This window comes from Nerophis ophidion, linkage group LG21, assembly GCF_033978795.1.
Source record: "Nerophis ophidion isolate RoL-2023_Sa linkage group LG21, RoL_Noph_v1.0, whole genome shotgun sequence".
NCBI lineage: Eukaryota > Metazoa > Chordata > Actinopteri > Syngnathiformes > Syngnathidae > Nerophis > Nerophis ophidion.
In genome coordinates, this window is record NC_084631.1 from 19,018,121 (window position 1) to 19,045,184 (window position 27,064).

Here is a 27,064-nt window from a genome sequence, read left to right on the forward strand (position 1 = left end):
TAAATTCCGATAAACCAACATAAATAATGCTTTAAAGTCATGTTATTGTTGGTTTGTGCTTATATTTGTCCAAACCGGCATAGCTGAATGTTAACGGTAACCCCAAAAAAAAAAAATACCCGGCCTTTTCACCAGCGCCATTTTGTTCCCTTCTCTACGAGTCCTGTCGTATTTACAAGCGATTATGTGTGGCCAAACATGTTGACAAGGAGCGTTTCCCGCTGGCTGCTTTCAACGTGTGATGTCGCGCAAAGCCAGGGGATTGATTGTGAATTTGCAAGTGGTTACCCGCAAGTTGTTGTGTATTATGAAACACCAACGCAGTCCCCCTCCCAACGCGAACAAACAGGGGCCTGCCAACTAGCTTCTGTTAGCATCGATGCTACACGCAATATAAATATCGTTGTTGGTTAAACGATTGTGTTTGTACAAATCCTTGCGTTTATGCAACTGTGTTGGCGTGGCAATGGCAGGTGAGAACTTTATTGTTAGGTAAGGCCGCGATGGCTTTGTAGCGGAGCTGCTGGCACCCCTTCTAATCCCTTACAGTTGGCCAGCAACCCACGGCCTAATTTTCTAATCTCTTCTGTCCGTTTAAACATTATGCATGTACTGTAAAATGGGTGGTTTTGTCACCGTTTTGTGTTGTGGCCAGAAGCGAACGTCCCCATGGTATTTTTTGGCAATACTGCATACGTGCACGAATGTTGACTGTCAATCTTAAAATTGCTTTATTTAACAGTGATGTAAGGCATACGTCCAGTTAGCCTACCGCAGGGGTCACCAACGTGGTGCCCGCGGGCACCAGGTAGCCCGTAAGGACCAGATGAGTAGCCCGCTGGCCTGTTCCAAAAATAGCTCAAATAGTAGCACTTACCAGTGAGCTGCCTCTATTTTTCAAATGTTATTTATTTACTAGCAAGCTGGTCTAGACATTTTTAATTCTAAGAGAGACAAAACTCAAATAGAATTTCAAAATCCAAGAAAATATTTTAAAGACTTGGTCCTCACTGGTTTAAATAAATGCATTTATTTTTTTTTACTTTGCTTCTTATAACTTTCAGAAAGACAATTTTAGAGAAAAAATACAACCTTAAAAAATATTATAGGATTTTTAACACATATACCTTTTTACCTTTTAAATTCCTTCCTCTTCTTTCCTGACAATTTAAATCAATGTTCACATATTTTTTTTTTATTGTAAAGAATAATAAATACATTTTAATTTAATTCTTCATTTTAGCTTCTGTTTTTTCGACGAAGAATATTTGGGAAATATTTCTTCAAAACGTATTATTAAAATTCAAAACATTTATTCTGCCAAATCTAGAAAATCTGTAGAATCAAATTTAAATCTTATTTCAAAGTGGATTTTAACCTATTTAAAAAATGTCATCAAATTTATAGAATTAATCTTAATCAGGAAAAATTACTAATGATGTTTCGTAAATTCTTTTTTTAATTTTTTCAAAAAGTTTCCAATTAGCTAGTTTTTCCCTTCATTTTTTTGGGTTGAATTTTGAATTTTAAAAAGTCGAAATTGAAGATAAACTATGTTTCAAAATTTAATTTTCATTTTTTTTCGTGTTTTCTCCTCTTTTTAACCTTTCAATTAAGTGTTTTTTTTCAACATTTATTTTCTACAAAAAACGTTCCGTAAAAGGAAAAAAAATGTACGACGGAATGACAGAGAGAAATACCCTTTTTTAAATATATATAGATTTATTTATTAAAGGTAAATTAAGCAAATTGGCTATTTCTGGCAATTTATTTAAGTGTGTATCAAACTAGTAGCCCTTCGCATTAATCAATAACCAAGAAGTAGCTCTTGGTTTCAAAAAGGTTGGTGACCCCTGGCCTACCGCATGTAATGCAAGTACACTGTTATTGTAAACTGGCAAGGGACTGTTGACGGTAGTGCGAAGGCCATGGTTAGTTTCAATTTCGATATACAGGACTGTCTCAGAAAATTAGACTATTGTGATAAAGTCCTTTATTTTCTAAACATGAAAATGTCATACACTCTGGATTCATTATACATGAAATGAAATATTGCAAGCCTTTTGTTAGTTTAATATTGCTGATTATGGCATACAGCTTAGGAAAACTCAAAAATCCTATCTCAAAAAATTTGAATATTTCCTCAGATCAAGTAAAAAAGCTGTATGCCATAATCAGCAATATTAAAATAATAAAAGGCTTGCAATATTTCAGTTGATGTGTAATGAATCCAGAATGTATGACATTTTCATGTCTTTAGTTGCATTACAGAAAATAAAGGACTTTATCACAATATTCTAATTTTCTGAGACAGTCCTGTACATGCATTTGGTCTAATGCAGTGGTTCTTAACCTTGTTGGAGGTACCAAACCCCACCGGTTTCCTATGCGCATTCAAACCCTTTTTTAGTGAAAAATAAAATGTTTTTTTTTATTTTTTTTAATTCAAGACAAAGTTGTGTTTTTTTTACTGGTGCACAAAATTAACTGTGCATGAACACAGTGCGTGAACTCCCACCAAATGACACACCTGCAAATCAGTGTGACTTCTGCTGTTTGCGTATCCATAGTACGCCGATAGGGAGAAGTTTTTATTTGCATGATGAGTCGGGTGTGTCTTGACCTCCGGAGCAGAGGCTCCGCCGAACCCCTAGGGTTAGATCGAACGCAGGTTAAGAACCATTAGTTTCATGTAAGGTTGCCCCTGTACCAAAACCAAAATGTATTTCGGCAATTTTCTAAATAAAGGAAACCACAACAGAAATATTTATTTTTGACTGAAATATTTATTTATTTATTTACAGACAAACTTAGTTTTGTATTTCATTATTGTTTCTTTTGTTAATATCAGAGTCCGTTCTGCAAAAAGGTCATCCCTAGAAGCACACAGTTTATGGACAGAGACCCACAGTTAAAATATACATCATTATATAACACAGTGGTTCTCAAATGGGGGTACACGTACCCGTGTTGGGTACTTGAAAGTACGCCAATGGGTACGTGAGATTTTTTTTTCAAATATTCTAAAAATAGCAACAATTTAAAAATCCTTTATAAATATATTTATTGAATAATACTTCAACAAAATATGAATGTAAGTTCATAAACTGTGGGGAAAAAAATACAACAATGCAATATTCAGTGTTGACAGCTAGATTTTTTTGTGGACATGCTCCATAAATATTGATGTTAAAGATTTCTTTTTTTGTAAAGAAATGTTTAGAATTAAGTTCATGAATCCAGATGGATCTCTATTACAATCCCCAAAGAGGGCACTTTAAGTTGATGATTACTTCTATGTGTAGAAATCTTTATTTATAATTGAATCACTTGTTTATTTTTCAACAAGTTTTTAGTTATTTTTATCCTTTTTTCCAAATAGTTCAAGAAAGACCACTACAAATGAGCAATATTTTGCTCTGTTATGCAATTTAATGAATCAGAAACTGATGACATAGTGCTGTATTTTACTTCTTTATCCTTTTTTTTCAACCAAAAATGCTTTGCTCTGATTAGGGGATACTTGAATTAAAAAATATGTTCACTCGGGGTACATCACTGAAAAAAGTTTGAGAACCACTGATATTATACAATACAATACATTTCAAAATTTACCCACCAAATACCCATTCATAATTTCATTTATAAATAAAAAAGGAGTTTTTAAATTAGGGCTGGGCGATATCGCCTTTTATTAATATCTCAATATTTTTAGGCCATGTCACTATATACAATATATATCTCGATATATTGCCTTAGCCTTGAACTAACAGTTGATGCATATAATCACAGCAGTATGATGATTCTATGTGCCTGCATTAAAACATTCTTGTTCATACTGCATTAATATATGCTCATTTTAAACTTTCATGCAGAGATGGAAATCACAAGTCAATTTTGCAAAACTGTATTTATTAAACAGTTATTAAACAGTGGAACAAACATTCATGTCATTTCCAAAACAGAACGTGCAAGATTGTTAGAGACATTTTAAAACAAGCTATTAGTGCATTGACAGAGACGTTTTAAAACAAGCTATTAGTGCACTTTTGTGCATGATGTCACCAAGATGACATCAAAACAACACTAAATTAAAGTGTACTTTTTGTACAGAATGCCACAACAATAGTTAAAAACAAATAAAGTGCACTTTTGTGCATGCTGTCACACAAGATATTTCAATAAATGTCACATAAAAATGAGCTGCATATCAAACAGTGTATGTCCTTCGCTATGTGGTAGGTTCCTGCGGACGTTATCTCCTTCTGTTGATTTTTTTTTTCATACGGTGTTGATCTGGAAACTGTTGCTTCGGCATTTTGTTGGTGTGGCACCAAACGGAGATGTTGAAATGCGGAGTTTCAAGCACTCTTCATTCTCTAGCGGGGTACTTTTCAAATGATACTACATTAGAAGTGCTGTTACTTTTTGTAGTAGCGCTTTTGCCGCATACATGTTCAACATATTCCTGTTTGAAGCCAAACCACCGCCAGACGATGGTTCACCTGCTGTTTTTCTTGGTAATTAATTCTTCCTCTATTTGTTACAAGATTCGCACCTTTTCTCTCTTGTTTTACCACTCCCACCACACCGTTAGCATCACAACTAACCATGTCGCTACCTGTCTGCTCCACGGGAGTGTGTGACGTATGTAAGCAGGTGCACTAATTTTAAGTCTCTATGAGAATGAGAGACAACAAAGAGTGGGAAACGCATGCAGTGTAATGCCCGCAGCTAAAGGCAACTACGTGAGAATGTATACTCGAATATCACTATAGTCATTTTCTATATTGCACAGAGACAAACCCGCAATATATAGAGTATATCGATTAATCGCCCAGCCTTACTTTAAATCCACCAAATCAGTTTCAATATCCTATTCTTCAAATTTGATTAAAAGTTCCATCTTGAAGATCTGTGATAATCTCATCATACATACAGAGGTGAAGACCAAAATTATGAGACTAGTGTGAATTCCTCAACCATAAAGGGTGTGTTAAAAGTACTAAGCATAATGTCGCAATACATTTAGCTTAAAACGCTTTTTTAAAATGTTTAGAGAATTTGATTGTTTTATAGAGCTATCAATCTTATTTCAGGTTATTGAGCCTCTCTCTACAGGCCATACTAAATCTTAAAGGTTTACTTCTATTGTTATGGCTATGAAAGGTAGTGGTCACTGGAATGAGCTGGCAGAGTCTAGAATTGAATCCATCCATCCATCCATTTCCTATCGCATATTCCCTTTTGGGGTCGCGGGGGGCGCTGGCGTTTATCTCAGCTACAATCGGGCAAAAGGCGGGGTACACCCTGGACAAGTCCCCACTTCATCACAGGGCCAACACAGATAGACAGACAACCTTCACACTCACATTCACACACTAGGGATCCATATACGAAAAATGTCATTATTGGCTTTATTTTACAACAAATTTTACGGTACGTTAATAAACATGTTTCTTATTGCAATTTTTTCCTCAAATAAAATAGTGAACATACGAGACAACTTTTCTTTCAGTAGTTAGTAAACAAACAAAGGCTCCTCATTTAGCTGCTGATGTATGCAGTAACATATTTTGTCATTTGTTATTGTATTATTTTGTCAAAATTATAAGGGGCAACTGTGAAAAATGATTATTAATCTACATGTAACATATTCTATCTTCACTTGTGTTAAAATGTAATAATCACTTACCGTATTCTTCTCTTGCTTGGATGCTTTACATTCGTTTTGAAGGATACCACAAATTTAGGTATCAGTCCGATACCAAGTAGTTACAGGATCATACAATGGTCCTATTCAAAGTCCTCATGTGTCCAGGGACGTATTTCCTGAGTTTATAAACGTAATAGGATTTTTTTTTTTTTAAAGGAAAAAAGATTTTATGATGATAAAGAAATATTGATGTAATCATAGTAATAGCGATAAGATACGCTCCTGTACTTCATATCAATACAGCGGATGTCAGGTGTAGATCCACCCATGGTGTTTGTTTACATTGGGATGCCGGTAAGCTATTGTATCCTCCTACGGTGTGTAGTGAAGCATGTTTAGCTATTCCTCGTCCTGCAGGGATGATACTTGTAATAAACTTACTTTGTGGCCATGGAGGCAAGGATTAGTGATTTAGAAGTAGCTAAAACACTGCCGACTGCGGCTGGATGCTAGCGCCTGGCTAGTTAGCCATGTCTTAAAGCACCTCTGCCTGTTGGCGTTTTAGTGTTATATCTTCACCTTTATCGTTAGTTTGCGTCCATTCTCGCTTTTCTGTCTACACACATTGTCTACTTGTAAGTACTCCATGCTTGTGCGCTTCCAAACATGTTTCTTTGCTCCTAAAACCAGCAATGTCACAACGTGACGACGTGCCGTCATGTCTGTTTTAAAAAAAGAGAGGGGGGACCGGTACTTTTTAGAGGCGGTGTATTACCGGAAATGATTCATTAGTATCGTGGTACTATACTAGTATTGCGGTATACCGTACAACCCTAGTCTAATGAGAATAACAATTCAAGAGTTGATTTAATTTGGTTTGTGACATAACATTTCAAATACAAAACATCTCAAAGCAATTGATACCATTTTTAAAGACCTTGGAAATAAACCTTACAATGGTACTGGAACTTTTTGATAGGTGAAATATTTTTGGAGCTACACATTTTTCAAGGCTAAGAATCTGTGGTTTTTCTGTCTTGAGCTGTCCTTGAAGGCAGTAGGGAAAAGAGTGACCAATATTTTGGAAAATGAACAAGTTCCCTCATTTGTCATAAATTGATTAAATAAAAAGCAAATGTATTAGTTCAGCAAAGAAAATAATTTAATGAAAAAAATTACAACTTGATTAATTTATTTCATTTAGTTAATTAGCGGCAAGAGTATACTTACAGAATAGGCATACCGTTTTGAATACAAGCTGAATGGTTTAAAAACTTAGACTTCGATAAACTTTATTGATCTACAAGGGAAATGTTTCCACACAGTAGCTTAGCTAAAAGGATGGAAAGGATAATGCAGGTATAAATTAGACAAAAAATGTATCATTGTAGCAATATAAAATATAACGTGTAATATTTACATATTTTATATATGTATACATGTGTGTAAAAATATATATTAGGGGTGGGCAAATTAATGCGTTAATTACGAGTTAACTCATCAATCTTATTAACGCCGACAATTATTTTATCGCACATTTGCGTATGTTATTTACCTGCTTTTATTTTGTTAACGCCTTTTCTTAACAAGATGGCGTCGCCCGGATAAGCTTCGGCTTCGAGGTAAGGATGGTAAAGATGGAACATTTAATTACGAGTTAACTCATCAATCTTATTAACGCCGACAATTATTTTATCGCACATTTGCGTATGTTATTTACCTGCTTTTATTTTGTTAACGCCTTTTCTTAACAAGATGGCGTCGCCCGGATAAGCTTCGGCTTCGAGGTAAAGATGGTAAAGATGGAACATTTGGCAAAAATACCGGACAATTCTGCAAATTTCATGGCTGGCTTACAGCGTGGTCACTCCGGGATCACTTACGACCTCCAGACAATTCTGAATGTGGATAGATCGGGCCGTGTTGGACTGAATGACGCGTGCTTGCTAGACCTGCTTGTTAGCATGGGAATACTTTGCCGGCTACATCCAGCGGCCTGTGAAGCAGCGGAGTATATGTGTTGTCTGTCTATTTATCAATAATGCAGACGAGGAGTGATGGCTGAGTTCTTAACGTTTACTTTCAGAGCGTGCATATCACAACATACAAGATGCCGTCATGGCGACAAAACCTATACCGGGCTACCGCGCATGCTCGTCACTCCTGTTGCATGCTGGGTAGGGTAGTTCTTTTTCCCCCTGGCTCATAACATCACAATATTGTACCATGTATATGATGCGTTCAGTTTATCAAAGCACCAAGCAAACAATCGGAAAATTCCCATCATATCAATTCCTAGATATGGTCATAATTATTCTAAGTGCACTACGCAGAATAAACACAACATTATTAATATTGCTACTACGGATAATTTGATCAAAAATTCCCTAAAACAGCCCACTACCTATAATATAGGTTTTTTTAAACATAAGATCCCTGATAAAAAAAAAATTCTGCTGTTACCTCAGAAATTGCCTGTTCAGATGTTATGATTGTGGCTCAGAGATTTGTATGTAGATTATATTTATTTTCCATAACAAACAGGATAACTTAAATACCCTGGCAGTGGCAATAATCTTAAATGTTTGTATTTCCATTTTTTGAGTTGATTTCCATAACATTTGCTATTTAACTGCTACTGTTTAACAAGGACTGATTTAAATTGTGTTTGCACAACAAATGTTTTGACGCTTTTGTTCATGTCGGAGAATATTCCAATAAAGGTGCACTACACACTACTTTTGAATTCATTATTGGGCTTTGCGTATACAATGCAGTTAATCGCGATTAATCGGACAAATTGTACGATGAACTTTGATTAAAATTTTAATCGTTGCCCAGCCCTAATATATATATATATATATGATATATTATCTTTTTATATATTATATACAATATATAACAAATCCCAATTATCATGTTCAATATTACAGTATATGTAACAGCTGCAGCAAAAAATAAGGGCAACATAGAATAGAGAGTAGATCCAGCAGAAAATATACAGTCAAGAAAATAAGTATTTGAACACCCTGCTATTTTGCAAGTTCTGCCACTTAGAAATCATGGAGGGATCTGAAATTTTCACGGTTGGTGCATTTCCAGTGTATGAGAGATAATCTAAAAAGAAAAATCCAGAAATCACGATCAATGATTTTTTTTAACAATTTATTTGTGTGTTACAGCTGAAAATAAGTATTTGAACACCTGTCTATCAGCTACAATTCTGACCCTTAAAGACCTGTTAATCGACCTTTAAAAGTCCTCCACCACTCCACTTTATTATCCTGAATCAGATGCACCTGTGTGGGGTCGTTAGCTGCATTAAGACACCTGTCCACCCCATACAATCAGTAAGACCCAAACATTCAGCATGACTAAGAGCAAAGAGCTGTCCAAAGACACCAGAGACAAAGTTGTACAACTCCAGAAGGATGGAAAGGGCTATGGAGAAATTTCCAAGCAAGTTGGTGAAAAAAGGGTCAATGTTTGAGCAATCATTAGAAAATGGAAGAAGCTAAACATGACGTTCAATCTCAATCGGAATGGAGCCCCATGCAAGATATCACACCGTGGGGTCTTAATGATGCTACGAAAAGTGATGAATCAGCCCAGGACTACACGGCAGGACTTGGTCAATGACCTGAAAAGAGCTGGGACCACTGTTTCCATGGTCACTCTTGGTAATACACTAAGACGTCATGGTTTGAAATCATGCATGGCACGAAAGGTTCCCCAGCTTAAACCAGCACATGTTAAGGCCTGTGTTAAGTTTGCCAATGACCATTTGGATGATCCAGAGGAGTTTCGGGAGAAAGTTTTGTGGACAGATAAGACCAAAATTGACTTTTTTGGTCATAATTCCACTTTGCGTGTTTAGAGGAATAAGAATGATGCGTACCATCCTAAGAACACCATCCCTACTGTGAAGCGTGGGGGTGGTAGCATCATGCTTTGTGGGTGTTTTTCTGCTCATGGGACAGGACGACTACTGTATTAAGGAGAGGATGACTGCAGCCATGTATTGTGAGATTTTGGCCAAAAACCTCCTTCCCTCAGTCAGATCATTGAAGATGAGTCGTGGCTGGATCTTCCAACATGACAATGACCCAAAGCACACAGTCAAGAAAACCAAGAAGTGGCTTCGTAAGAATCATATCAAGGGTCTGGAGTGGCCTAGCCAGTCTCCAGACCTAAATCCAATTGGAAAATCTTTGGATGGAGCTGAAAGTCTGTGTTACTCAGTGACAGCCCAGAAACCTGACTGATCTAGAGAAGATCTGTGTGGAGGAGTGGGCCAAAATCCCTCCTGCAGTCTGTGCAAACTTGATGAAGAACTACATGAAACGTTTGACCTCTGTGATTGCAAACAAAGGCTACTCTACCAAATATTAATGTTGGTGTTTAAATACTTATTTTTTAGCTGTATCACACAAATAAATTGTTAAAAAATCATAGATTGTGATTTCTAGATTTTTCTTTTTAGGTTACGTCTCATTTAGTGGACATGCACCTACCGTGAAAATTTCAGACCCCTCCATGATTTCTAAGTGGGAGAACTTGCAAAATAGCAGAGTGTTGAAATACTTGTTTTCTTCACTGTACATTATAAACAAAGAGGTAGCTAACAGAGGCGGTCGCTGTATTGCAAATGATTATAACAAAATTAAACGCCATTTGGATCGAACAATTGTGCATAAGAATGATACTATCCGAACATAAAATGTACACAATTTTCGTGGACTTTCATAACACTGGTCTCAGATAGACCGTTCGTTTTAGCTAGCACAAAAACATTTCAATACTCATAGACTTCATATTTCAGGATTATAATATGAATATATCACAGTTATTAAAAAATACATATTCATATTCGATTATTCCTTAAGTTATGTGAAACATGTCTCTCTATTTTAAACATATATGAATTAAGCTTTAATTTTGAAATTTAACTTGAAACACAAAACAAATCATTAATATGCCATTGCTGAGTTTTGATTTAAGTTCATTAGCCTCTAAATTGATTAGTCACCATTCGATCCAAACATGTCTCAGATCTGTTCCAAAATATAAATGTACTTTGTTTTTTTTGTACATACATTTTGTACTTCTTCATCATATAAAACTTTGCGACTAAAAGTGTAATTGTATTGCAACAGTTAATTACTGCAAATAGCACAAGGTGGGTTTCTTCAAATGCAAAAAAATTGAAAATATTTAAAGCAGTAATTCTCAAACTGTGGTACGGGCTGCATCTATTCGTTTGCCTAATATTACCTAAATATTCGCACACTGTGTTACTGTTAAAACTGTGTGTTGCGTTACAGTGGCTAAAAATATTAAATATACTTGTTAAATAAAACTTCTGCCTTGTTTTAATGAATACTTCCGCCTACTACACTACTGTATTGAAATGTTTGTCGTTATGGTGGTACTTAGAGAGCTAAGTGTTTTCTGAAGTGGGACTTGATGAAAAAAGTTTAGAACCACTGATGTAAGTTATCTTTCTGGGAATCTTATTTTTTTTAGTCCAGCAATATTGGTTAAGGCCGGGAAGTCTGGGGCGCACATGACACTGCTTCATCTGGGAGATGAATATTTAAACAAAAGTACCTGCCGTCCTTTCTTTAGCTGTGATTGTACAAGACTCTCCGTTACAAATACTGTACAATCAGTAACCGTTTCAGTCAGATGTTTACGTTGCATGATCTTAACATAGTTTTGTAGCACAGCTGCACAGTGAATGAATCTTTCTCGTAAGTCTTTGCCAAAAAGTGCTGTATGTATCTTCATAGTGCGCTGGGAATCCGGTGATATACAATGTCAGTAAGTCCATCCATGCACAAGACCATGGTGAAAGTGGGGAATATTTGATTTCATGCCCTGTGAAAAGATATAGCTAAAATGAAAAGATATCAATCCATAATTGATCAAATCGATTATTTTAAACAGCCCTACTGCTCACAGTATTTGTAGGACACATATCTTTGGCTAAATAAAACAATAATGCATATGTTATTTCGCCTTTCACATTTGAACTGATCGAGTCAACTCAAAACACCTCAAAATCGATACCAGTACTCAACGGTACCAATTCTTTTAATCTTTTTTTAACATGATAATCGAGTTGTCTAGTAGTTGTTACATCTTGCTTTCCGACACTTCTCAGTGGGGTTGCGCGATCTAAACAGTTTATAAATGTACGATGGAAACAAAAAAAAAACAATGTATATTTAAACTGTATCATCTTATCGTGATTATGCATGCTGATGACAAGTTATAACCACGTCTTGCAAAATTGAGAGTGTCAAGCTGTAACAAACTGCAACCAGCAAGTTGTCAATGCAGTGTAGCATCTCGAGTTAGCAAGTACGGCAAAGGTCTGTCCATCCACTGTGTGGAGCTGCTTTTACATTACCAATCCCTGCCTCCATGGTGGCATATTCAAAATACCAGGGGCTGTGCGCAACATCCGGTCTGACTTATTTATCCCGCTGAGAGTGATATTATTGTACAAAAACGCTAAATATTGTACCATCATATGTCAGCAGGCAACGAGGAGCAACCTGTAATCTATGCTAAAATGGTTCTATTGTCATTTATATATCATTTGTAATTAACAGTAATTCACACTCGGGCTGATGTGCAGTACAATGAGTTAAAGGCCCCTCAGTTGCTATGGTGTCAACCATGTATCAGGGCAAGATACAGAGGAAAAAAACATTTGTAAAGTGTTGTCATAGCAACTGTTTCTCCTTTCCCCCTTTTTCATTACAGCAATACATTGTGAAGTGTTGCGTTGTACATCGTGTGCTTTGAAATTGATCCTCTCACACCTGACAACCTATGTAGTGATATTAAATTAATTAGGATAAAGTTAAACAATTTAATGCTGCAATACTTTGCATCAAATGATAAACCTTTTAGGTCAACAGTGGGAATAAAACATGACATTTAAATTGATAATATCTTACTTAGAATGTTTAACGATTGAGATATGTTATATAAAAAAAAGAAGCAGCAAAAATTGTGTTGTGAGTTGGGTATATACAGAACTCAAATAAGACTGAAGGTCAAATTCATATTCGGAGAGTTCACTATTGGTATTTTGTAACCTGACGGGAAAATGCAATTTGCACAATTTATAGCATAAGTCAAAATTCTAAAATTACAAGACCAAGCAGAATAACAAGCCACTTTGCCATGCCAAGTGCTCTTTTTTTATTACATTTTTAGACAAGAACAAAAAAACTCTATTACAGCAACATTGGGCATTCTGAATGACCAGAAATGTTTCTAAAAAGCAGATTGTCCTCAATAGTTTATATGACAATGTAAAACAAAACAAAAAAAGACAACATCAACAAAGTTGAACAATTCAATACCTACTCTGAAATAGAAATCCTTGATATTCCTTACTGGTGTGACCAAAAAATAAAAAAATAAAAATATGAATGAATGCAAACATGAAAATATCAAGTGATTTTTACTGAATATTGTGGGACAATAAAAAAAAATTACTGATATTTCACAACCACTAACTTATATCATCATTTCAAACGTACATTCCAAAAGAAACAGAAAAAAATAGCCAGAGTAGTACTGATTTACGAGACAGGAGACAAACCAATTATTTCACAATTTTCCAAAATTCATGAAAAATCATTTAACACTTTGCCATGTACCCGAGGGGTCAATAATGGGACTAAAATTCTTCGATTGTTACACAACTGAAAATGATTTAATAAAAACCATCCCAGTAGAAATGTGCACACTAAAATCTAGAATAGAATAGAATAGAGTTTTATTGTCATTATTGCAATGAACAGGTTCAAAGAACAACAAAATCTATGGTTTGACAAAACACATTACTAGTTTTCAATGTTCTTTTTGAAACAAGTTATCAGTCAAATGTTTGTATGAATTTTAGCCTAGTATTTATGCATTTTCGCTAAATCTTTGCTGTCATTGTAGACATGTATTTTTCATACAACATAAGCAGTGCATGGATATTTGAGTCATATATGACATCTTTATCACTGGTACGTCTCACATTTTTTTTCAAGTGGGTAACATACTGCAATCTCTTTACCTCCCGCAGTCTCAGAGTTCACCATACTCGATGAGCGGACAGCGCAATGTCAGAGCGCTCTGGGCAAACTGCAAAGGGGAAGGAAGGCAAAACCAAGTATGCGTCTCTCAACCTGTTTGATACATACAAAGGAAAGAGCCTTGAAGCACAAAAGCCTGTTGGTGAGTATTCTGACAAGAAACCAGTATCTGAAGTGTAAAAATACGTACAACCAGCAATAAAGTCTCATTTTCAGGGTATTATCACTTTGGTAAACGTTTTACACTGTTCAACACTGGCGAACACAACAAGCCCTGAGACTTTCTTAGCAGCAGTTGTCTTTTTAGGCTTCCAAAACATAGTCGTAGCGATGCTGGCATTTCAGGTTTGTGTTGAAGCTCAATAATTTTTCTCCGCGGAATGTTTGCAGAACATTTAGTGTAAATAGCACACACAAGCTCTTCTTCGAAACAGTATAAAGGTTCTACATGATTGGGACACCCTGTGAGCTTAGGGGAAATTTACTGCAGGCTAACAGCATGCATGTAGGATAAAGTAAGCTCCTGATTCTCTTACTTTAACCCTTAGGTGTGTAACAAAACATATGGTACAATTAGACATATACAGTGGGGCAAAAAGTATTTAGTCATCCACTGATTGTGCAAGTTCTTCCACTTAAAATTGTGACAGAGGTCTGTAATTTTCATCATAGGTACACCTCAACTTTGAGAGACAGAATTTGAAAAAAAAAATCCAGGACTTCACATCGTAGGAATTTTAAAGAACTTATTTGTAAATTATGGTGGAAAATAAGTATTTGGTCACTTCAAACAAAGAAGATCTCTGGCTCTCACCGACCTGTAACTTCTTTTTTAAGAAGCTCTTCTGTCCTCCACTCGTTACCTGTTTTAATGGAACCTGTTTGAACTCGTTTTCTGTATAAAAGACACCTGTCCACAGCCTCAAACAGTCAGACTCCAAACTCCACTATGGCCAAGACCAAAGAGCTGTCGAAGGACAACAGGTAAAGAATTGTAGACCTGCACCAGACTGGGAAGAGTGAATCCACAATAAGCAAGCAACTTGGTGTGAAAAAATCAACTGTGGGAGCAATTATCAGAAAATGGAAGACATACAAGACCGCTGATAATCTCCCTCGATCTGAGGTTCCACGCAAGATCTCATCCCATGGGGTCAAAATGATCATGAGAACGGTGAGCAAAAATCCCAGAACCACACTGGGGGACCTGGTGAATGACCTGCAGAGAGTTGGGACCAAAGTAACAAAGGTTACCATGAGTAACACACTACGCCGACAGGGAATCAAATCCTGCAGTGCCAGACGTGTCCCCCTGCTTAAGCCAGTGCATGTCATGTGGTCAGATGAAACCAAAATAGAACTTTTTGGTATAAACTCAACTCGTCGTGTTTGGAGGAAGAAGAATACTGAGTTGCATCCCAAGAACACCACACCTACTGTGAAGCATGAGGGTGGAAACACCATGCTTTGGGGCTGTTTTTCAGGTAAGGGGATAGGACGACTGATCCGTGTTAAGGAAAGAATGAATGGGGCCATGTATCCTGATATTTTGAGCCAAAACTTCCCTCCATCAGTGAGAGCTTTGAAGATGAAACGTGGCTGGGTCTTCCAGCATGACAATGATCCCAAACACACCGCCTACCCAGTCTCCAGACCTCAACTCCATAGAAAATCTGTGGAGGGAGTTGAAAGTCTGTGTTGCTCGGCGACAGCCCCAAAACATCACTGCTCTCGATAAGATCTGCATAGAAGAATAGGCCAAAATACCAGCTACTGTGTGTGCAAACCTGGTAAAGACCTATAGTAATCGTTTGACCTCTGTTATTGCCAACAAAGGTTATATTACAAAATTGAGTCAATTGTTATTGACCAAATACTTATTTTCCACCATAATTTACAAATTAATTCTTTAAAATTCCTACAATGTGAATTCCTGGATTTTTTTTTCACATTCTGTCTCTCACAGTTGACGTGTACCTATGATGAAAATTACAGACCTCTGTCATCATTTTAAGTGGGAGAACTTGCAGTCTATTGCTGACTAAATACTTTTTTGCCCCACTGTAAGGCTCACAATTCAATATGAACTAATTCACAATAAAGATAGCAACATTTTTGTTGGCGAAAAACGATTTGACCACAAAAGTTGGTGACAGTGTATGGTAGTGTTTTGCTTTAGTAAGAAAACTAAAAACTAGGGGTGTCTCAATGCAACTTTCGATACTGATATAGCAGCCTTAAATATTAGCATATACTGATATCTATCAGCACAATTCATACATACTTTAATTACTTACAAACAGGTGCACAGCACCACAAGGGATTAAGGGTAGTAGGCAAGGTGGCCAGCGGACGTCTAGAAATTACCTCTGCGCACCACCGATGCGGTCCGCAGCAGAACAGCATTGCTCTTCTGTGCGACTAGATCTCTGCTACCACGCCGAATGCCTCACCTTTTTGTCCGTTTCAGGAAGACGAGTTCTGCACTTGAATTTGGTATCTGTTTTTGTACAAACTCCGTTTCCATATGAGTTGAGAAATTGGGTTTGATGTAAATATAAACGGAATACAATGGTTCGCGAATCATTTTTAACCCATATTCAGTTGAATATGCTACAAAGACAACATATTTATGTTCAAACTGATAAACATTTTTTTTTTTTTTTGCAAATCATTACTTTAGAATTTGATGCCAGCAACACGTGACAAAGAAGTTGGGAAAGGTGGCAATAAATACTGATAAAGTTGAGGAATGCTCACCAAACACTTATTTGGAACATCCCACAGGTGTGCAGGCTAATTGGGAACAGGTGGGTGCCATGATTGGGTATAAAAACAGCTTCCCGAAAAATGCTCAGTCGTTCACAAGAAAGGATGGTGCGAGGTACACCCCTTTGTCCACAACTGCGTGAGCAAATAGTCAAACAGTTTAAGAACAACGTTTGTCAAAGTGCAATTGCAAGAAATTTAGGGATTTCAACATCTACAGTCCATAATATCATCAAAAGGTTCAGAGAATCTGGAGAAATAACTCCACGTAAGCGGCATGGCCGGAAACCAACATTGAATTACCGTGACCTTCCATCCCTCAGACGGCACTGTATCAAAAACCGATATCAATCTCTAAAGGATATCACCACATGGGCTCAGGGACATTTCAGAAGACCACTGTCACTAAATACAGTCCGTCGCTACATCTGTAAGTGCAAGTTAAAGCTCTACTATGCAAAGCGAAAGCCATTTATCAACAACATCCGAGATTATCTAAGATGGACTGATTCAAAGTGGAAAAGTGTTCTGTGGTCTGACGAGTCCACATTTCAAATTGTTTTTGGAAATATTTTGACATCGTGTCATTCGGACCAAAGGGGAAGCGAACCATCCAGACTATCAACGCAAAGTTCAAAAGCCAGCATCTGTGATGGTATGGGGGAGCATTAGTGCCCAAGGCATGGGTAACTTACACATCTGTGAAGGAACAATTAATGCTGAAAGGTACATACAGGTTTTGGAACAACATATGCTGCCATCCAAGTGCCGTCTTTTCCATGGACGCCCCTGCTTATTTCAGCAAGACAATGCCATGCCACATTCAGCACATGTTACAACAGCGTGGCTTCATAAAAGTAGAGCGCGGGTACTTTCCTAGCCCGCCTGCAGTCCAGACCTGTCTCCCATCGAAAATGTGTGGCGCATTATGAAGCATGAAATACGACAGCGGAGAACCCGGCCTGTTGAACAACTGAAGCTCTACATAAAACAAGAATGGGAAAGAATTCCACTTACAAAGCTTCAACGATTAGTTTCCTCAGTTCCCAAACGTTTGAGTGTTGTTAAAAGAAAAGGTGACGTAACACAGTGGTGAACATGCCCTTTCCCAATTACTTTGGCACGTGTTGCAGCCATGAAATTCTAAGTTCATTAACATTTGCACAAAAAAAATAAAGTTTATGAGTTTGTACATCAAATATCTTGTCTTTGTAGTGCATTCAATTGAATATGGGTTGAAAAGGATTTGCAAATCATTCTATTCGGTTTATATTTACATATAACACAATTTCACAACTCATATGGAAACGGGGTTTGTACATTTGGGAACTGCATTAGTCCCAAAACATGTACATCAAACCATGGAGGCAAGGCGATTTTTATAAACCAATCCGGCTGTCTTTCATACATCTTCCAAACGTCCCATTTGGCCAATTTTACCTGTTAGTGACATTTTTCCCGAAGAGCTTTGTGCGAGTCCGCCGTTGTAGTCCAACGTAGTCATTAAGCTATTTCTTTTTTTCTATCTTGTTGTGGGGCAGACTAGCTCATACATGCACATGCGTCCTCTGCCGCTACCATTTCTTATAGAAAGTAGCTTATATTTTTGTAAACTTATATCTAGTCAATAGACTCCATGTGGAAGCGCTGTAAACTACAACATGGCTGGCGGGGAGAAGATGCAGTCGATGTGTACGAGTAACGTAAATAAGACTGCCCACAAAACTGCATCCTAAAGAAACATCAGAAAGAGGCTTGAAGATGGTCTGTAAAACATAAGCTGTGCAACTTTTTGACCAATACATGAGTAATGTAGACCACAAAGAAGTGTTTTAAATGTAGGAGGGATTAAATCATATGAAGACCTTCCCAAATTGTTTTGCACTCAGCTGTTACGCCGTTTTTAGACTTTACGAAAGTCACTCGGCCGACATCGCTCCTATTACTTGCTGTTTGTACTTATCTACAGTTATGACGTAGGCTCTGCATGCTAGATCCGCTCGCTGCTGGATGTAAAAGCTCGAGCGGAGCCTGTAGTGAACTGCGAAATCTAATATTTAAAATTTTTGATGCATGCCAATATGATCCGATACATGTTTTTTGGTTGATAACAGACCAATATTCATATCTGATCAGAACCCCTAATAAGTCTTTTACCAATCTCATTACAATGAATATAGGGTAATTTTGCCTCACTGAAGCGTTTTTGTTTGTAAATGTGCGTTATCAGATTTGTGTGTGACGTCATAATTCCTAATGTTGGCCCGATAATTGTCTGCACAAGTTCAAGTTGTTTGTTACATTGACCAACATTTTCCACAAATTTTATACGTTATTAGCTGACCCAGAGCTTTGCTTTTATAAAGTTGGTGACCTGTGCTTGGTCCCTAGTCCGGAGATTATTTAGAGCCTGGCCATTTGTTCCAAGCAGCTGTCCCATACTTCTGAAATTTACCCTCTAACACTTAACACTTAAGTGCAGCTTTGTGCAGCTGCATTGTTCTACCCTCTGGAAGCAAAAGTGTCAGATATTCAGCACAAAAAAAAATTCTGATTCAAAAGGCCTTTCTTTATCTTTTATAGAGTTTCACAGAACATCATATCCATTTACACAACTTTGTACAACCTGTACATTTGTATGACATGATTACTAAGGTCCAATGTTTCCCATACTACCTCCTAATAAATGATTGCTGTTGTTTTATCAGTTCCCCCCCGCCATGGCTTGCAGTCTCTCGGTAAAGTTGCTTCTGCCCGGCGTATGCCACCCCCTGCCAATTTGCCAAGTCTGAAGGCAGAGAATAAAGGCAACGATCCCAACGTCTCGCTCGTTCCCAAAGACGGCACAGGATGGGCAAGCAAACAGGAACAAGCAGACCCAAAGAGGTACACTGCTTTGTAATATATACTTATTTCAATGTAGTGCTTGCACTGATTAAGCTTAATTTTGAGTAACACCAAACCTTTAAGATTCAAGTTTATTGCAGTTACTATTTGTGTCCTTTTGTAATATCTGTCCTTCTAGTTTTTGTTTTCATTCTTCTTCTCATTTTCCCCCCAGTACCGATGCGTTGTCAGCACCGCAGCAGGAACCGCAGCAGCCTGTGGCTTCACAGACGCCTGCACCCACCCGCCCGAAAACCCCACCAGCTTCAGAGGTGCCAACAGTCACAGTAAGATAAATTCAAGAACTTATAACTCTTCCTGACTGTTGATCTGGGAAGCAGTTGACCTGTATCTTTTGTGTGCGCAACCTACTCAGGCTACCGCCGCAGTTTCTACCCAGGCCGTAGGGGCAAGGTCCTGGGCACAGGCCAGTGTTACACTTGGAGTACAAGGGGATGGTGGGTTTTCCATCTTTGTAACCCAGTAGCATTTTTGAGTATACGGTCTTTATTTCACGATTGTCACTGTCTTCAAAATCACAACCCCTTGTGCATTTCATTTTACAGGTGGAAAGGCATCAAACCTACCGTCGCCATTCTCTCGCGAGGAATTTCCCACCCTGCAGGCGGCTGGCGACCAGGACAAAGCTGGCAAAGAACAGGGCACTGCAGATCAGTGGTATGGGCCCGGACCAAACCTCCGCCCCCAGAGTGAGTGATGATTGTTTAAAATCTCATTAATATCAAACCAGTGGCTAGGGATATAATGACATGAAAATCTCACATCCCGGTTTCTGTGAGACAAAATGATCACGATTATCATTATCACGGTATTGTTAAATGTGCACAAAAAGTACTTATACACACACTGAAACCTTAAGACTTAAAAAAAAAAACCTCAAATAAATAGACCCAAAGTTAGAAAACCTACTATTTTGTATGTTTTGTGATTTTTGTGCTTTTAATGCTTCACTGGTAAGAGTGTTCTGGCGGTGTGTCCTTCTCTGTTCAGCAGTACTTAAACACTCTATAAACTCTGTGTCATACTCCTTTGAGTATATATCGTTCACTTTGTTCAAAAAGAACACATCTTGTAGGTTCATGTGCTCTATTGATTATCCTAGTTGCTCAGACAGTAATGTGTTAATATAAGTTTGGATTGGGGAATGTCGTTTCTAATTGGGGAAATACGTTAAAGTCGCTTGTATTTATGTTAGCATTTAAGCTAGTGCCAGTCCAGCCATGCTTTTATTGAAGTGTGGCTATCAATTATGTTGTTTTGATCATTTAAATTTTAAACTGTAATTCTAACTGTCTGTATTTTTACCGCAGTTATTGCACAAGTCTAGAACCATTTTGGTTCATTACAAACTGTAGGTTGTTTTCAGCTGAATAAAAAAAAATAGTTGCACAAATGTTCAAGTTGATCAAAATAATGTTTGTATTGACAAAGTAGTTGCTCTGCTAAAGCTTTATGATTGTATTCCGCAACTCTAGTGTGTTGTGTCACCATGAAAATTCTGTTCTGTCTGCAGACGTTACAAGTTGGCGGGACGGTGGGGGCCGAGGCCTGGCACCCACCCTCTCTGGGGAGGGGGCGGCAGAGGGTGGCAATGGTGGGGCTCTAGTGATGGATGGGGCAGCCGGGGTCCCACCTCAAAACTTGCAGTCCCAAGTGCCACCTAGGAACCCTCCCGCAGGCAGCCCCGCCCTGACCTTGCCTCAGCCTGCTGTTGGGCCTGGATTCTCCCAATTCCGAGGAATCCTGCCACCATTTGTAGGTTTCCTTTTACCGTCCATGTTATTTTTCTAACAAATATTTCGATTTCTGTTCTGCAGTTATAAATGTCTTAATTCTTTTGGTAATTTCAGGGTACAGTTTGGATATATACTGTAGATGTGTCTGAGCTTGATTGTTTATTTTTTATTTTTTTCTAGATGTATCCACCTTATTTACCTTTCCCGGCAAATTATGGTCCTCAAGGCCCCTACAGGTTCCCGCCTCCCGGAGAAGGACAAGTTCCAAGGTACACATACATTTTCAAGTGTAATTGTTAGGGGTGTCCCAAAACAACATTTTGAATTTCTGATATGATATAGATATTGCAGCCCTGAAGATTGGCTGATACCAATATTGATCTGATGCGATATCAGCTTGAACAATACAAACTATACTTTTGTGAACTTTTTCTATTGTGGAATGTTAGAAATGCATGATCAAGTAGGGCTGTGTGAATATATGATCTTGATCAATTGTCATGAATAATTTCAAGTCGATCACTATGGTACGCTGTAGATATATTGACTAGATCAAACATTGTGGAAATGTCTACGATAACAGCTAATTTAGAGTCGACCTTTTCCAATCAATTTCCGGTCGTAATCTTTCCACAAAAGTAAATAATAGAGTGATTGAACTTGGAGCCAAAAAACGCAAAGCTGAGGACAAATAAATGTCAACCAGTCTTTGAGTTATCTTCTGAAGGTAAAGCTATTGAGGGGAAAAAAATAACTCAACTTCAGTTGTGTGGCGGTTGTTTGGATCGCCAAAGTCATGTGTACGAGGTACAACACAAGCGACCAAACAACAAGTGTGTTAAGTCGTTTAAAAGCGGAATCTGCACAACTCGCCATACTTCCAGCACGTAGCATTTTAGCAGTTGAACCGCTACTACCAGTCCAACTATTTCACCTTCAAACTAGCTTATCTGTACAGTTATTAAAGATGATGCACATTGGCAGTCAGCAATGATGTTATTTATATAGCATCATCATTTGAAAATTGTATTGTTTACATTTTTAAAAATATTTTAATCATCATTGAGGAACTTTTATTTTGGGTCTTGCATCACTGCCAAATAATCAGGACTGTAAAGAAAAAGGTAATTGTGTTATTTGATATGTTTCTGCCTTTGTTCTACTATTGAGTAAAACTTAAATATTTTTCCATGTTCATTTTATTTTTATTTGCTTCATTTACTCAATATGTTACTACAGTTGTGTACTAATCTCTAGTATATTTAGTCTTTATTACAGATGCATTAAAACTAGCAGCTTAAAATAATATTAAAAATTGTGATATTAAGCGAGATTGGCTGATACACAAAAATAAATCCAATTATTTTTTGCCATATCGCCCGGTTCGCCCAGCACTATGATCAAGTGATACTAGTCAAACAGAATACAAGCAGCAACAGTTGCCATGGGAAAAATTGATTCATTTATTATTAACTAATAGGTTACATACATTTCAACCTGAAAGAAAATAATATCCTACAACGGAATAACATTTTTAAACTCTATATCCTGATACCAATGCAGTTTCCGCCATCTTAATCACTGGTGTAAATAAATAAATGTAGGCTTACCACCTCCATAGTGTGAATTAATAATGGGTTCCCTATAGAGATGGGTACTGTTCAGATTTGAACCGATACAGTGCTAATTCTCGGTATTTGACAAATGATACCAGTTACTCAATAATTTCTGTACTTTTGTGTCAGTAATAAATGTTAATTGGTTGATAACATTTTTTTATATTTGATAATAACATTTATTTTTTGTAAATAAGATTAAAAAACAAGCCAATTATGATTTCATAACTGTGCTATCCGTATTTGTTTTCATAGTACATATAATATATATAATATAATCTCATTTGCAATTCAGTTGCACTTCCAAGACATTAGATTGCAGTCTCAGGATATCTGAGCCGTGTATATATAGAGTACTGCCAACTTGGTTTCATAGTTGGAAGCAAATATGGCACTCTGTAGTCCCGTGTGGGTCTATTGACCAATCATAAAGAGTATGGCCAGAGGCAGAGGATCTCCAAAATGATTAGTCAAAAACCCTTGACAACAGGGTGTAGTTTTTGCGTCCAATTTAGAAACCTAGTTCGCCATACTCTTTCTATACACGGCTGTGAGCTATCTATGGTATGTTGTTTTAACTAAGAAGTAGCTTTTTCCATAAAGGTTAGTGTGTTATGTACAAAGTGTTAATACTGTAAGTATTGTGGTTATTACACACCATCTGTAACATTGATATTAGTTGTTGTTTCATTACCAAACTCGGGGTTGTTGAAATCGCCATGTAAAATTGCTAATGCTAATAGTAGCCTGTCTCTGGCAAATCCAATGCCATAGAAATTAACATCAAGTTAGCGCATTTTGGACGACTGGAGCCTTATTTTAAGTATGAGTGTTTTCTAAAAAGCACACTTGCTTTTTTGTTGTTGAAAATTGCAACATTACGTCCTTTGAGTGCTGCTGGAGGGATTATTTCCTTGAACTGGTGTTTAGTCTCCAACTGGATGTGAGGAGAGTCTGCAGCTGGACGTGACGTCACGTGCAACAAAAGTATGAAAATATGGCAGCGTTTGATTTTACGTGAATTGATACACAGCACTACCAACAGAATTCAGTTGGTGTCTATAAAAGTTCCGAATTTGGTAACTATCCCTTGTTCTCCGTGTAACTTGCGTGAATCACTAGAAAAATTGCTTTACAAATCTAATACATTAATATTATTATTATTATTATCGTTATGGCCTTAATCCACATTGCGATATACTGTATATCACAATGTATTCTTTGGTATTTAAATAATAATAGAGCTATCTCAAAACACGGCGCCATTTTTCTTAGACATTGTGTGTGTATCTTTATTTCATAATTTACTGTATAAAAGTTATTGAAAAGTGCATATAATTATCTTTATTTCATAATTTACCGTATAAAGGTTATTGAAAAGTGCATATAATATATAAGTAATGTATTTGTGATGAAGATAATGTAAGTGTGGTACTGTCTTTCTCTCTCAGGTTCTCTCGGTCGCAGGGTGGTCCTGACAGCAGGTCCCAGATTCGTCCACGAGACACAGGTGGAGAGGTGGTCAAACGACCCTCCATCCTCAAGCAGGATGACCTAAAGGAGCTCGATGAACTGGATCACGATGGAGATGAGGGCTGGGCAGGTCAGACCGCACTCATTAAATATTATACCACTAACAGAATATTGTATTGTTAATTATATTATATGGAATATTTGAATATAACTAAAAGTATTGTATTTAAGATGTATTAGCTCAAATAAACAGAAGTCCAAACAAAAAAGCTCTCCCCTCAAAACTAGGAATGGGTGCTGAATTTTCAAAAAAATATTGATAAATGTGTTCAAAGGTACAGTATAGCACTCCAATTATGTTTATTGCCACACAAATGTTTTGGGTGAGGTATAAACAGCAACAAGAGTTTGTTGATTGTACACACAAACTACAAATGTTCATTTGGCAGTAAACGCTATAATTGGAGTTCATTGGGGCCACATTGGGACCTTTACGAATTTATACTGGAGACTGATAAAAATCACATTTTACTTGCAGTGTAATAAGTCTGCTGAAACAAAATCAGGTTTTCGAAAAAATCCAATTTGGGCAACTTTGGCCTGCATGATAAAGGTAGTCTTTGATGGATACATATTGTGTAATGGCAATACTTTGAGTTTAGTGAGGGTACTATACAGTCATAGCCATAAATGCAATAGTATTTGGCATAATTATTTAGATTTTCGGCCTTGTGGTTTCCTCATTTTCTGTTTTACCAAGAATTTTCATTTCGGTGCACCCCTATGAATACTGTATACATTACATACATTAATTAGTGTATACTTAGACAAACTAGCTGAATTGCGTTGCTTGACACGTTTTAGGGATTTTGAGACATTTTGCGCTGTAGAGTGGTAATTACGGAAAACATTTTTATCAAAGTATTATTGATGATGGATTATTCCTCATTGACACGTTAATTTTAACAGCCCTATTTAAAATATATAAAATCTGATTAACCTCTGCATTTCACAAAAACAATAAAACAAATATGTGGTTTTGCGCTGGGTATTTAAGTAATTTGTCTGTTTTTTGAAAACATGTCATTTCACATTGTAATCATGATATATTGTTCAGCCCTACTTTGACTTGACATTTGGTTGGCTCATGAAATGTATGCATGACCCTACGCCTATTTTTGGGTTTAACAGGAGCACATGAGGAGATCGACTACTCCGCAAAGTTGAAGTTTAGTGATGATGAAGGCGATGATGAGGGTGAAGACGACACAACAGAGAGCAAGAATGACTCAAAGTCAGTTTGTAGCCAACCGACTCCAAATGTTGATGTTTCATGTTTATCAACTGCATTTTATATTTGTTGATGCCTTAGTGAGCAGCAAAAGCCCCAGGAGGCTCCCTCTGCAATCTCATGCTCTCGTGCCTCAGACAGCAGTGGAGATAACCGTCACACGCCTCCATCAAACACTGACGGTGACCCCCAGACTTCCTCCAACTACCAGGTAGTTTGATAACGAGCAGAAAATTTACCACCTGTCTTTGAGTCTTTGAGCAGTTCTAAGTGGCAAGTAATTAAAATGTTTAAACCATTTTTATTTACAACTCTTAAGTTTTAGTTGTAATTATTTGTATTACTGTAATATTGAGGTTTGGTAAGGCCTAACAGAGTTGATGAAGAGGCCCGATATACCACAGTAGACTCATGGATAGATTGGTGTATGTCTGTGTTTGTAAGTTTAGTATATCATTGTGATTTAGTATGGCTGACTATGCCTGCCTGTATACAGTAGCGCAGGCATGGACTTGGTGGTCAATGGTAACAGTACCCCCCGCACCTCCACCTGGGCCACTCTTTGGACAGGGGCCTCACTCTTTTTACCGATAGGTAGTCATACTGACTAGGCCTCTTCAACATACTTTCTAGGCTTTCCCACCCGTGGGTGGGCTATACATTATACAATCAGGGAAATAATTATTTGATTCTTAGCCCTTTTCCAAAAACATTCTTTCGACAGAGAGACAATATTACCCCAAAAATCCCCGCCAAATTAAATAAAGTCTATAATTTATTTATTTGATTGAGTAAATAAGTATTAGATCCTCAAGCAACCATCAACCATTCTGACTCGATGGACAAAGGTTCAGTAATAAATATAAATTTCCACACAGTGCGACAACACTGTCAGGAATAGATATGAATGGGTAGATAGTAGATACTATGAGTGCTCCAAAAAATAGATTTTTTTTTTATTCAGATTCTAAATATACCAATTCTAAATCGATAAATAATGCTAGAGAATTGATTTTATATGTATATACAGGGCTGTATAATTAGCTTCTTCACTAGTAACACTAGTGCTACTAAATGGAAACAATTAGTAAAACAGAAAAAACATTTGGCAATATGAAATGTTTTAAATGTCACAATTGTTTTATTAACACTCAAAACAACATAAACGTGCTTACACAAACAAAATGCCATCATAAGGCCAACTGTAACACTCAAACACAAAACGCTCAATACGTTGTTGATGCACCTTTGGCATCAATGACTGCCTCAAGTCTTTTTGAAAACGATGCCACACGCTTAACAATACTATCTTTGGCCAGTTTTTCCCATTTTTTTTTGCAGCACCTCTCAAGCTCCATCAGGTTGGATGGGAAGTGTTGGTTTTTATCCAGGCTGTCTCTGTACATTGCTGCATTCATCTTAGTCTAGTCAGGGAGGTGACCAACAACCCGATGGCCACTTTGTCAGACCTAGAACATTCCTCTGTGGAAGGACAACCATCTTTGCAG

At 37.2% G+C, this 27,064-nt stretch overlaps 1 protein-coding gene across 1 annotated transcript in view; it reads left to right on the forward strand.

The window, feature by feature from the left end:
* prrc2a (proline-rich coiled-coil 2A) overlaps window positions 1-27,064 on the forward strand; it is a 37,257-nt gene that overhangs the window by 500 nt on the left and 9,693 nt on the right. The window contains exons 2-11 of the mRNA XM_061882091.1: window positions 13,755-13,906; window positions 19,242-19,419; window positions 19,595-19,706; window positions 19,796-19,877; window positions 19,986-20,129; window positions 20,954-21,195; window positions 21,357-21,445; window positions 24,244-24,395; window positions 25,457-25,559; window positions 25,638-25,767. Coding sequence (XP_061738075.1) covers window positions 13,792-13,906; window positions 19,242-19,419; window positions 19,595-19,706; window positions 19,796-19,877; window positions 19,986-20,129; window positions 20,954-21,195; window positions 21,357-21,445; window positions 24,244-24,395; window positions 25,457-25,559; window positions 25,638-25,767 — 1,347 coding nt within the window. The 5' untranslated portion in view covers window positions 13,755-13,791. The remainder of the gene's footprint in view (window positions 1-13,754; window positions 13,907-19,241; window positions 19,420-19,594; window positions 19,707-19,795; window positions 19,878-19,985; window positions 20,130-20,953; window positions 21,196-21,356; window positions 21,446-24,243; window positions 24,396-25,456; window positions 25,560-25,637; window positions 25,768-27,064) is intronic.